This window comes from Vipera berus, assembly GCF_964194415.1.
Source record: "Vipera berus genome assembly, chromosome: 5".
In the NCBI taxonomy this organism is placed as follows: domain Eukaryota; kingdom Metazoa; phylum Chordata; class Lepidosauria; order Squamata; family Viperidae; genus Vipera; species Vipera berus.
In genome coordinates, this window is record NC_138207.1 from 69,063,919 (window position 1) to 69,077,392 (window position 13,474).

Here is a 13,474-nt window from a genome sequence, read left to right on the forward strand (position 1 = left end):
ACCCCATTCACTCATAAATCTTGAATTGCTTGCGTCTATGAAAATTGTACAGAGAAAATAGTTTGATTGTATGCTGATATATTTTGGCATTTTAGATAATACCACAGAAAAAAATCAGATAAGCAAATCATATAATGCAGTAATCATTTATAATGTTTTCTCTTTCTCATGTCATCCAGAGACCACATATTAATCAGCTTGCTACTGAATTATAGATTTAATTCATTAAATCATAAAACATATGATTGAACAATATATTAAAGAGCTAGGGCAGGGGTAGGCAACCTCGGCTCTTTTATGACTGATGGACTTCAACTCCCAGAATTGCTGAGTCAGCATAGTTGAAGTCCATGAGTCATAAAAGAGCCGAGGTTGCCTACCCCTGAGCTAGGGGAACACCGGAAATTTTCTATCTAACTATAATTGATCAAAACATTTTTTTCTGCTGGATTTAGCATAATTTAAAACAATTTCTTTACATTCTGTTTAGTACCTAATATGTGCATTTGCAATGAATACATATTTTTGATCACACTTTAATGCAGTTGTCAAATATGTGGTAATTTATCAAAACTGTTGAGCGCATTCTAGTTTGCATATTCTGGATAAAAGTTCATACCATGCATAATATATTTAGGGGGGGGGAAACAAAAGAAATTATGACTATGAAGATATTTCCTCTTCATTTAGTACCACAAACAGTCATATCACATGCTTCATCCTATTTCTATTGCTTCTTTCATCTACACAACACCTAGACACAAATGAGGAATTGATTAAAGCAAAAAATAAAAAAATAAAAATCACAAAACAAAACACTTGTCCTTCACAAGAGATCCATTTATTTTCAGTTATTTACTGCAAATATTAAGTGAAGCATTAGGTAAATGGCTTGTATTTCTGATTTTTCACACAATACTTTTTATTTATTATTTCACAGGCCACTGCTGAAGCCACCCTATTGTCTCCTTAATTTTCTTTTTCCTGATCAAAAGCAGCATTAGATTAATCTGCCATTATTCTAGGGCACTAGGTCAAAAATTTAAAGAGCAAAATTCACCTATGTCCACTAAGGAATCTGCCATGCAAGAAAATCACCAGAGGGAATGTGTGAAATGACAGGTTTGATTGAACTGTGCAATTTCAGTCCCATATGATTAAACTTTATTGGGAGCATGGGAAGATTGTATAATATCATTTGGTGCTTCAACATCAGGAGAAAAATTTGATATGTCAGGTAGCCCAAAATGTTTAACACGAGACAGTAACTTATTTCAAACATCTTAATAAGGAATGGGGCTGTTACATCAGATTTTCATACCAATGAATGGTTATTATAAGAGCAATAGCACTTGACCTATATATACTGCTTCATAGTATTTTACAGCCCTCTCTAAGCGGTTTATAGAGTCAGCATATTGCCCCCAACAATCTGGGCCCTCATTTTACCGTCCTTGGAAGGATGGAAGGCTGAGTCAGTCTTGAGCTGCTCAGAAGCAAATTCCTGGAGTGAGCAGTGAATTAGCCTGTAGTACTGCATTCTAACCACTGCACTACCACAGCTTAGTGTCCATACAATGCTAATCTCTCAGTGCTGCCACAACCTGGAATATTATCACCCATCCTCTTTCACACAGACATACAAACTTGCATGGGAACCTGGGTCACAATGAACCAAGCAACTAAGGCACTTTTCCAGATGTGCAGCTCTGCCTTTAAATTATAGTATCGCCCAATTTACCAAGAGGGATCTATACTGGTAGACTGAGATTTATTACTTATAATATATAACATGGAAAAATAATCTAAAGGCAAAAACCCACAGAGAGAACATAATAATAAAAAAAAGGGTTACATGATTTTTCCATAGGTATGCTTAGAAAACGGAAAAACCTGTAGGGCACAGTTTTAATGTGTCGAAGGACCCCAGTTCCATCCAGTGGCGTAGCGTGGGTTGTCAGCACCCGGGGCAAGGCAAGTGACATCACGGCACCGCCGAAAAGACGCGCCCCGCAGCGGTGTAGACTTTCCAAGAAGAGTCGCGCGCATGCGGGATGCTTCCGGGTCCCTCTCGAGGGCGGCTGGGCGGGGCTCCGACCTGCAAGAGCCGCTGCATTCAAGCTCGCACGTGAGCCCTGATAAATAAAGCCACGCATGCGCACGAAGCTAGGCCGGCTGGCCGGCGGGTCCGTCTTCGCTCGGCCAAGCCTGCCGGGGCGCCTGCGGGGCGCTTGCGGTTGGCCTGAGCCTGGGCGGAGAGTTGGGCGCTTCTATTTATTTTATTCAGTTTATGTGGCCGCCCATCTCACCTGCCGGACTCGTTTCGCTTTGCAAGAAAGAGCAGCTCGAGAGCGGAGCCAAGCCGACTCTGTGCAGCCCTTGGGGCTCCCTGAGCAGCTCAGTGCGAGCGCGCCCCCCCAGATGTTGCGCCCGGTGCGGCCGGCCCCCCCTGCACCCCCCACACTACGCCACTGGTTCCATCTTCAGGATTTGTAAACGATTTCAAGCCATTGCTACAAAATAAGAATTATTTGAGGGCTCTTTCAATAAATAGACAGCTAGATGAATCAGTTATTATTTTGGCCTCGTCTCACGTGATAAGCTGCCTTCTAAATGACATATTGCCGGTTTTCCCGACCTGATCACTTCTAGATGGGATGGACTATAGCTTCTATCATTTCAAACCAGAGACACACTGACTAACATAGTTATTTATTTTCTACTCTTCTCAGAATCTTAGTCACTCCTTTATTAATAACCAACTAAAATATATGACAAGGTCTTTGAAAGACAGACTTCTGATGCTACATTCCTGAAATGCTCCATTAAAAGTTTTCCTGCAGAAAAGAAGGAAGCTATATATTAGTCAACAACCAGGGATTCATTTTCTTACTGGCAACCAATAACTGTGCCCAGGAAAAGTCTGGGTGATCTTTTGTTTTGTACAGAGATGTTTCACATTAAAAATATAGCCTTTTCTTTTCTGCAGCTTCTGCTGGTGTATGCTATTAACAATGCTAATGAAGACCACCATGCTATAAGCAATCGACACAGTATTACAAATTACATGTTGGTTTTAATGCAGCCTGATAAATAATAGCCATAACTCTGAAAGCCAGTTGAATTTTTAAAAAAAAATAGTCGTAAAGATTGCAGAGACTGGAGAGAGAAAAAGAGAGAGAGCAGAAAAATACCCCATATTTCATAGCACAATGTTTCCATAATTGACAGCAGTAGGGCTGGCAAGCTGTTTATTAATTAAAATACAGTCTTGGTAGAGGCAACCTGCTAAATGCAAACTGGAAGTAGCCATGCTGTTAAGCAAGGCATTTCCTTAAAGATGATTGGTTATTACTCTCATGTATATTCATTGAGTCTATTTCACAAGTAGGCTGGTTATTGAAAATAGGTGGTAAAAATTCCAAGCATGGCGAGACATGGAGAGCATTGCTTTCTAGAGCGATGAATGAAAGGCGTGGGATAGTTTTGGGTTGGAGACACACCTGAACACTGATGCAGCCCTCCCAGTGAGTTGTTTTTCATCCTACGTCTTCTTTGTCTTGCTGCTTGTATGGAGCAAAATATGTTGCAAGAAAGTGCTTGCTTGAATGTGTTTTTGTATTCGTATACATATCTTTATGTCATTTTTCTAATGTGCTCTCTATATAATCTAACTTTTTAAATTTGTGCTATCATTGTTTTAAATAATCCTCTTAATAGTCATCCTATAGTAACCACAGAAAATGTGCTTTGTGTTGATTTGCTGTGTGTGGTCTTTTTAAATGCACAAAAATACACATTCCTTCTTTCTTTGCAGAAATGAAAATATTGATAGGAAGCAATGTTATTGACTGATTCTTTTTGTCCTTTTAAATTTTGGGTATGCATTTCTATTAAAAGGGAAGGCATTGTGAGAGGAATGGAAATTTAGCAGTCTTCTTTTTTTAAAGAAAAAAATCCCTCCTTTATAAGTATAGCTATGATAGAGCTTTCTAATACACATAAAGGAAAATGACAAAAGGCAGAGTATGTAGTATGACAACCTAAATGTATATTTATAGAGAGAGAATTATAATGTGATCTAAGAAATGTGTGCTTGGAGGACTAGTGCAATTAGAGTTTAGTTTCATTACAGATGTGCAAATAAATTATCCTCCTCTATTCTTGTGTGTATTTCCTTGGAATGTAGTGACTAAATGATGTTTTGTGGCTAATGTTTTCTCTAGGGTGATATAATGGTATGTGGGAATGAACCAGAGAGGTGGGGAAGAGATATTGGTTAGGGAACAGTCTGATATGAGAGACCATAATCCACAGCTACATAATGGATGGAGAAAGAGACTCAGAACGGACTCCATCCCCATGTTCTCAGGCTGTAAAAGAGATAATGGGATATTTGTACATTCAGACTTGCAAGGTTCTGTTTGTGTAACATTACAATAAAGTGGAATTAGCTCATTTTATTGTGTTTCCTGTTTGTTCTACCTGGGAAGGCCAACAGGTATGTTCAAACAAAACAACAAAGGGAAAACAAAGACAGCATACCCTAGAAGCTTTTCATAGTGCATGCATGCAATTTCCACCACTATTACTACTACCCCCCCCCGCCCCCAAAATAAGACCCCTACTTTAAAAAATATCATGTTTTGTTTGCATTTCACCTGTACAGCATGTTACACATGACGGGAAAAGGAACTAGCAGTGTGCTGGACCAGTATATATTCAGCTGCTCCATTTTATATCTAGTTAGGAAATAAGAACTGTGTTAGTGTATTTAGCATTTATGGGGTTAAAGTTGTTTCATTGAGAGAACTGTATGTTAGAACACTTAGCATTTAAAGGGTTAAAGCCATTTCCTTAAGAGATGGCTTCTGGGAAATACAGTCTAGTTGTTTAGTGAATTAGTTAAGTGGAAGGAGCTTCAAAGTTCATTGCAGGACTTCCTGGCTTTGTGCCTTTGTATCATCTCTCTGTATGAACCCTAGCCATGCGGCAGGGGGACAACAAGCTCTGCATCAACATGTAATATTTGCACAAGATGGAAAAGTCCATTATTCTTTTACCTAATGAGATGGGTCCAGATTACAATCTACATTCCGAAAAGACTTCTGCTCTAACCGTGAGTTATTGACTGAGGATACCTGTGAATAAAGTAATTTGCTTATCCCATCCATTTGAGTTTTATTCTGGCTGTCTCACGTGGAACCAGCAACCCCATCTGCTTGGGACAGCATAAGCAGAAAACTGAAATTTGTCTAAGTGAAAATTTCCATGTTGAATGGCTTCCCAACTTTCAGATTCTACAAAGGATGAATTGGCCTTACATCTTGACCCATTAATCTGTACTTTTCCATCAACAGACAGTTTGCATGGGCTTCACCAGCATTCATAAAAGTATCAAACTGTCATTACACTGTTCAAACCAACTAAATTTGTTTTAAATTTAGCTTTTTTTTCCTACTGCCTCTTTAGTTTGTAATCCCTTTTATCCAACCCTAGAAAAACTAGATTTGAAGGCTGTTGTTAACTAATTAGTCCTAGGAAAAAATATCATGTATGTTGTCTCACTATATTGAAGCCCACAGTTGCTTGCCTAAGTTCAATTTCCATAAACAAATGCCTTTCCAGTATCTGCTATATATACCAAACTATGTACACCACAGTCCCTCTTTGAAAAAAGTTCTGTTTTGCTGTTCAGAGAATAAGGTTCGAATCTGCTGAATTTAAGATACTGACAAGTGAAAATAGTTTTATATTAGAATTTATGAGAACCTTGAAGAACTTCCAAAAGGGACTGGAATCTGTTGCATATGTTGTAGCTGATGAAGTTTTGCATCAAGTGTGGGATTGAATTAGATCAAGGAACACAAACTGAAAATGTGCCTCCAAAGCTTAGACAGAATTCATTCAGAACTTTCTGTTTTTATGTTTAATGTGATAAGAAATAAACCATTAAATGTATGACTAAAAATATTACTGTATCTGCATTAAATTTTAGTAACTTAATTTCACATAGGTTTAAGCAAAATGATGTTTTTGCTATGGTCCTGCCTCCTTTTTTAAGAATTCCCTATAACATGCCAGTCAAAGACCACGTTCATCCTTTGACCTCTAAATTGTTGCTGTCCTCAAAGTAATTGGGGTTTAAGTCTTCTTCTAACTATCATTCTAACATTTGGTATCAGCCTTCCTAAATCTGGTATACAACAGATAGGTTGAACTACAGTCCACATTAGTGTCCAGCCACACTCATATTAGTGAAGATTTTAAGAATTGGTCCAATACAACAGGAAGATACCAGATTGGGTAACACTATTTATACAGGGAAAAAAATAAGGCATGGCTAAAAATTTCTTGCGAATTCAGGATGAATTTTAACTCATGCTTCAGATTTTTCTTAGGCAGCAAAGCAAATTAGAATTCCTCCACAGAAGTGGAAATGTTTAAAACATACGGTAAATTATTTTCCTTACTTAAATTCCAAATGGAAGGCATTGTATGCATGTATTACTGTAGGTCACACAGCCAGATATTATTGTTATTATTATTTACACAACAATGTGAAATCATAGTTTCCAGTTCTGTAACTAATGTTGGCCTTCATATGCATCAATTTTTCCCAAGAAGCTAGGATATCATAATATATTGGTGTAGTATATGTGCAGATTCAAGCCATGTGGTCTTTTCTAATTGACACATGAAAATTTTGTCAATGCACAAAGTGCATAACCAAAATGTTTTGGGTATGTCACCTGGTGTGACAATAACAATAGTGGCCACCATGGCAGGCTTATGCCATAATCTTTCAATTTTGGTTTTTAAGATCTTGATACTTTATGATCTCTATGTCTTCTTTCTACTTTCTCCTGGAATTGCCACATCAATCAGATACACTTTCTTTTCAACCACAGTTAAATTTGGTGTGCTATGACCCAAAGCTTTCCCAGTTTCTATTCAGAAATCCCACAATCTGCTCTTTCTTGACTACTTTTTCAACTCTGTATTACCACGTTTCATTACCGTTCTGTGTTTCATTACTGGCATATGTTCATTTTTACAGATGTTCCAGTGAATCACTTATCACTGTGTTATATTGATGATGGTGATGATGATGATGATGATAAAGAATTATATCTATGTCAAAAGACTTTTATTGCAGCATTCTCAGACCTGATTTGCTGACCAGTAATAGTGGGTTTGAAATCTATAGAATTGGATCCAGTGTTTGTTCACCGCTGTCTGTAATCTAACATGTTCCCCAAGCTAGGATGCTGCCAGTTTCCATGGCAACTGAAGAACTGTACTGTATGTGATTGTATTTTGTTCTCCTTGTAGATGGAGGAGATCAAATTTAAAGACAGAGCAGTCTACGTGCTGGAAAAAGAGTTAGGGGTTCAAGCTGGGCATACTCAGAGACTTCAACTCCAAAAGGAGGCTTTAGATGAACAGCTGTCCCAGCTCAAAGAGGCTGACCGACATCTGAGTAGTCCCAAGCGGGAAGTTCCTCATCCAAGTGGTGCAGGAGACACTTCAGATCACTCAGGAAGTCCTGTAAGCACTTTCTAGTAGTTTTCCCTAAAACCACAAATTGTGCCAAAATCTTGATAAGTGAATGCCCCGACCAGCAAGGTTGGTTTTGATTGGTTTGCTTGCTTGCTTGTTTTTAAAAAGCAAGTCGGGTTGAGGAAACCCTGATGATTTCAGCTCAGATGTACTTAGATGACACCCTGAGTTTCTGGTTTGCTTTTATTTTGCCAGCTGTTAAAAAAACAACTGCTTAGCTTTTTTTTTTAAGCAACTGTACCTTACCTTGAATGTGTGTCTAGTTTGACATTGTGAGACTCACAACGCAAACATATAAGTTAACCTATTAATAGCTGTCTGCTAGTTTTCAAGGAAGCCAACAAATTTCTGTGAAAAAGAATGATATCCTAAGTCTCATGACTAATCCTGATGGACTGATTGTGCTTTTGATGTTAGTCAGTGCTCTAGACTCTAGAGAATAAATGAGATGCCAACTAATACGCTTTTTCTTCCATACTTTACAATTTCTTACACCATTCAGTCTAAATTCACCTTTTTATCTTAGCTTTTTGCGTAACTATGCCACCTCTTCCAGCTTCTGTCTTAATTTGCTAACTGCAGATTTTTTTCGTGACATTTGTTATACTTTTCTTTGTTGAATCTCATCAAGGTTTCCTTTGTACTGCTGCTTAATATGACCTATAGAATTTTTTTTTTCAAAAACATAAACGTAAACATTGTCTCCCCTTTGTTCCAAGCCTCTCCTGCACCTGTTGAATGAAGAATCCTAGCCCTGTTGAGTTACTTTGGTCCCTAGATGCTCATGTTTGCTTGAAGTAAAGGGTCATTACATAAAACTTTCCAAGTAAATTAAAGTTTCTACTAAATAGAAAAACAGGGGAAATGGAAATGTTATTATAACTAAATTGCCTTTTTTGCTCAAAACAAATGAAACTGACTATTCTTTTTTTTTATTGAAAAGTTTTACAATACATTTTATCTTTAACAATCCCTCCCCCCCTCCCTCCACCCAACCCTTCCTAACCCTCCCTAACCCTCCCCCCACCCCTTCCCCCCTCCCCGACTTCCCAGAGCTAAATACAAGGTATAAAGGTAAAAACAATCATAAATAACCATATGTTAACAACAATAAACTATTAACTCTATCGCACTCTAGCTCATATAAAATGACTACAAGCAGTACTAATATCACATTAAAAACTTATACAAATGCTAAATGAAACTTTTTAGTCCCATATTTGTTCTGGATATAATCAATCCACTTTTTCCACTCCATAATATAACGTTGTTGCGAATGGTCTTTCAAATAAGCCGAGATCTTTGCCATTTCCGCCAGGTCCGAAACTTTTAAAGTCCATTCTTCTATAGTCGGCAGTTCCTCCTTCTTCCAATATTGACCTACTAAAAGTCTTGCTGCCGTAATTAAGTTCAAAATTGACTATTCTTATATCTATATTAAAATGACCCATGTCAGTGCTCTGTTAAATTCACAGTTCCATGGGAGCCAAATGGATATGGTGGTTTTTTGCACACACTTAATACAAGTTATATGTCAGTATCAATAAATATATTACCATAGGGAAATAATACATGGCTCATTTAAAGTTCTCAATTCAACAGTGGCACAAATATGAAACATTGTAGCAATTCTCAATCATTTATTTCACATTTCCAAAGCAACACTTGTGAATCTGTATTTGTTTACATATTTTGTTTTCATTTGCCTCTTCTCTTGCACAATAGTTCTTTCTTAATTTCTGTTAGCTTCATCTTTTCAGTGTTAAGGTACAGATTTTTTAGAATTAGTAATGGATGGAATCTGACAAGACGATGGGAGTTGGTAGAAAGTTCTAAAGGGCGGCTTCTTGCTGAACAGTTATTTGCAGTTGTTTTTTGTTTTAGGAACAGCAGTTGGACGAAAGGGATGCTCGGCGTTTCCAACTTAAAATAGCCGAATTAAGCTCCATCATCAGAAAACTTGAAGATCGGAATGCACTGTTGTCAGAAGAACGAAATGAACTTGTAAGAAATCATGTGTTTCTATTTTTTTAAAAAAAAGAAAATCTTGATTGGCTAATAGTAGATCTGTAGGAGAGGAGCCAAGTTAGTCTCTTGGCTCTGGAAGTCAAAAATTAGGAGGATTTGGGTAGCATCTTTTTGGATTAATGAATTTGATGAAAAAGTATACGCTTTTTGTGCTTATGTCTTTCAATAAAATTTGTTAGTCTGAAAAGGAGCTTCCAGGCTTCTGGTTTCCTTTTGACTAAGTTAATGAAGGGGTTAATACACTGTGGAAGCACAACAAGGTGACAATTGACCAAGTGTCCTAAGCCTAGGAAGGGTAAATTTAAACAAACATTCCTAGGATTAAAATAACTCTACTCAATCAGTTGGGGGGGGAACTGTATCCCATTTAAGGTGTTGTATATACTTTGTCCTCCAAGAAAAAGAGATGAAGAGAAAAATTGCCTGAAAAAGCAAGGTTCTGCATATTATGGACTATACTTCTGCCATCTCTGTGCATTTCATGTTGACCTATAGAAGGATGGGATGGGAAAATATGACCCTTCTGATCTTGTTTGATCTCTCAGTGGACTTTTATATCATCAATCATGAAGCCATTGAGAGAGGCCACTAATGAGGGACATTAATACACAGTTGAGTCAATTGCATGGAGTTTGGGAATCACAGTTGGACTCTCAGCTCTTGCTTAAAGAACAAGTAGCAGTGATAGCTAGGAGGTCCTTGTACTGATTCATGTTGTGCACCAGTTGCAGATTTTCCTGTGACTCACACGTTGTTCACTTCCTGTCTGATTTGCAATGTGCTCTGCCTGGAGCTTCTGTTGGAGACAACCCAGGAATTATATTTAGCCCAGAATGTATCAGCTTGTGCATTTGTAGTTGTCAATATTTGTCCATATGAATTAGCTTTGCTAATAAATGAATTATTTACATTTATTTAAATAAAGGCAATCAGATATTTAGTCAAATAAATATTTTATTTAAAATATTTAAATATTCCATTAGGCAAGGCAAGGCTACCGGACTCTATGCTGGATCTGATTTGGATGCCATCATTCATCCTTTGTTATTTAAATTGGTAATTTTTTTAAAAAAAGAAATAATCTTCTAATTTATGGTTCATCGCTTTTTTAATGTAATATATTGTATCTGTATCATTCATTTAGTATTACTATATATGATTTAATCATGAGTTGCCAGCTGCCTGTAAAAAGAGGTTAAAAACTAACGTTTGCAATAAATTGACACTTGAATTACATTAACCAATTACTCACTGAGACACAATTAAATAACTCTTCAAAAACCCATATTTGGGGATAGCAAATTCATACTTATTTTATAAAGCAACTTCAAAGTTGGGAGTGAGTGGTCACAGGAAAGATTTTTACTTTTTAATCATCCAGCAGAGGAGAGGAATAATGATGTTGTTGAGATATAATCTCAATTGCTGTGGTTTGTTTCATTGACTTTTTCAATGTGCAGCCACAACTTAGAGCTAGTTAAATACATTTTCATCCAGCCAACCATTCCTTAATGCAACTCTCTTCAAGCTGACAAGTTACACTGTTGACGTTTTCTTCCCATGTCTGAATAAAATTCCATTTAAAAGCTAGTTAATGGCATCTGTGGGGGTAAAGCTTATCTTTCACAAAGCTAATGCAATAAACCATAATGGCATATGGAGGTGGGAGACAGAATAAATTTATAGAGATCATTAAAGCAGCAGATCTGTATTTGGATCTGGGACTATGTATGGGATTTGTGCAGTAGAGCAGGGCTTTTCAACCTTTTCACCCATTGAACCACTTTTAGGATATGGCAACATCCGAGTACCACCAGTCGCCTAGCAAGGTGTCAAAAACTTGACCAAAAAAAAGGAAAAAAGTGATAAGTACAGGTAGTCCTCAACTTACAATAGTTCGCTTAGTGACTGTTCGAAGTTACAGTGGCACTGAAAAAAGTGCCCCCCAAGCCACAGCTGAGCAAGACACTTGCCTGCCTGCCCGGTGGCGCTCTTCCTCCTGTCCGAGGTTTTCATTGTTGTGAGCATTTCTGTTGAGGATTGGCAGCGGGGGTCGGGTGGGTGGTTGCAGCAGGTTTTGGTCACTGCACATGACCCTGGGACACTGTGACTGTCATAAATATGAATCAGTTGCCAAGCATCTGAATGTAAATCACAAGACCCTGGAGATGCTGCAACATTCCAGCTGATTGGTGCTTCTTCAGGGCTCAGCAGAAGCTCCAGGATCAGCGCTGAGCTCCAGCTGGAGCCTGGCGCTGATCCTGGCACTTCCATTGTGTGTACCTGAACATATTGGTTCATGAGGAAAAGCTTCTATACTCTTCTGAAGCTTTTTTTAACAGAAATATTCTAAAAATCACAACAAAGGTGACCACTGAATCATTAGCAGTCAGATTACAGTAATGATGCAACCTCACATCAGCCTTTGTGTACGGCAGCCACACATACACAACCATGTAAATATTTTTTTTTGTTCCTCTACTTTTCAGCTGAAACGTTTGAGAGAAGCTGAGAGCCAGTACAAACCACTGCTTGACAAAAATAAACGTCTAAGTAGGAAAAATGAGGACTTATCCCATGCCTTACGTCGTATGGAAAACAAACTCAAATTTGTAACACAAGAGAACTTAGAAATGGTAAGTTCTTGTGCAAAAGAATATGAGATCACTACACGGTTCATTAGTAATAAGTTGTGAGTTTTAAATTTTTAAAAAACTTTGAGCAAAATGTTATTGTCATCTAAAATTTTGTTGGCAATCTGAATTCCTCAAACCAATTCAGTTTTCAACTCTGAACTGAAACAGAACAACTTCAGTTTTTAAATGTGAAAAAATGAGGTGAGCACTCTTCCAAAACGATTCTGAGCACATTCCAGACTATTCAGTTTGATTAAAATGAATAATGCTTTCCGGAGAGAAGGTGGATGGAACCAAAAGAGAAAGAGCCAGAACCAATGAAATTCTCCAGTGTTTCTAGGACTGTTTTCTAAAAGTATGTGATACGTAACTCATTGCACTGACACGTTTAGTTAAGGACGCAGGAACTGTTGCTGTAGCATATAAGGGCCAATTTTAAGGTAGTGGAACTCATATACAGTCTTCACCAAGCATGGCAATAGATAAATAAATTTCTCCAATAAATAAATAAGCATTCTAGCAATTTCTCCGTGTTTGTTCTGTTCTTTTAGAGACAAAGAGTGAGGACAATAAGAAGACCAAGTTCTTTAAATGATCTCGATCAGAATCAAGATGAAAGGGAAGTTGACATTTTGCGGCTACAGATCATGGAGCAGCAGAATATCATAGATGAACTTTCAAAGGTAACCCAGATTTTTCTCTTGTTGGCATGACATTGGTTAGACTCTCTCCTTCTTGTGTAGGGTTGGGTTTGGAGGGGGGGAAATAAGACCTTAACTTAATGTACACAGTATAAGATGAAAGTTATTAAGCAGCACTAAGCAGAAATATTGAAAATCATCTGATAATTGCTATAATATCTAGACAGATGAACAAGACTAAATTTCTGAGCTATTAACTATGTAATTTATTGAAGCCAAATGTGATCATTGTTTTCTTTTGGCAAAAATCTACCTTTCAGGTTCAGTAATAAGAAAGTTCTGTTGTATCTCACTTCACGCTGTAAAAATAAAGGGCATGATAAAAACTAAACACTTAACTCATGTTTCTACATTTGGGGATTTGCACAGTGAGATAAAAATTATTTTCCTCCCTTGTGACATCATAGTAGACAACTTTATCCTACTAGAGTTAGAAGAAGAGATTTTTCCAAAATTTGGAGGGTATGTAGTCAATTGCCTTACCAATCTCTTGTCTGTTTCAGTCCCATTAAGATGAAATTTACAGTGTATCAGTACATTGCCATG

At 37.5% G+C, this 13,474-nt stretch overlaps 1 protein-coding gene across 16 annotated transcripts in view; it reads left to right on the top strand.

The window, feature by feature from the left end:
* The window catches only part of JAKMIP3 (Janus kinase and microtubule interacting protein 3), a gene marked incomplete at its 5' end in the record, with an annotated part of 61,589 nt that overhangs the window by 11,993 nt on the left and 36,122 nt on the right, over positions 1–13,474 (top strand). For 5 of the 16 annotated variants that reach the window (XM_081328437.1, XM_081328423.1, XM_081328427.1 and 2 more), the window contains 3 exons: positions 9,448–9,567; positions 12,081–12,227; positions 12,779–12,910. In XM_081328437.1, the coding sequence (XP_081184563.1) occupies positions 9,448–9,567; positions 12,081–12,227; positions 12,779–12,910 (399 nt within the window). Of the gene's footprint in view, positions 1–7,335; positions 7,552–9,447; positions 9,568–12,080; positions 12,228–12,778; positions 12,911–13,474 lie in introns of all 16 variants that reach the window. The other 11 variants (XM_081328430.1, XM_081328422.1, XM_081328431.1 and 8 more) reach the window with 5 other exon arrangements.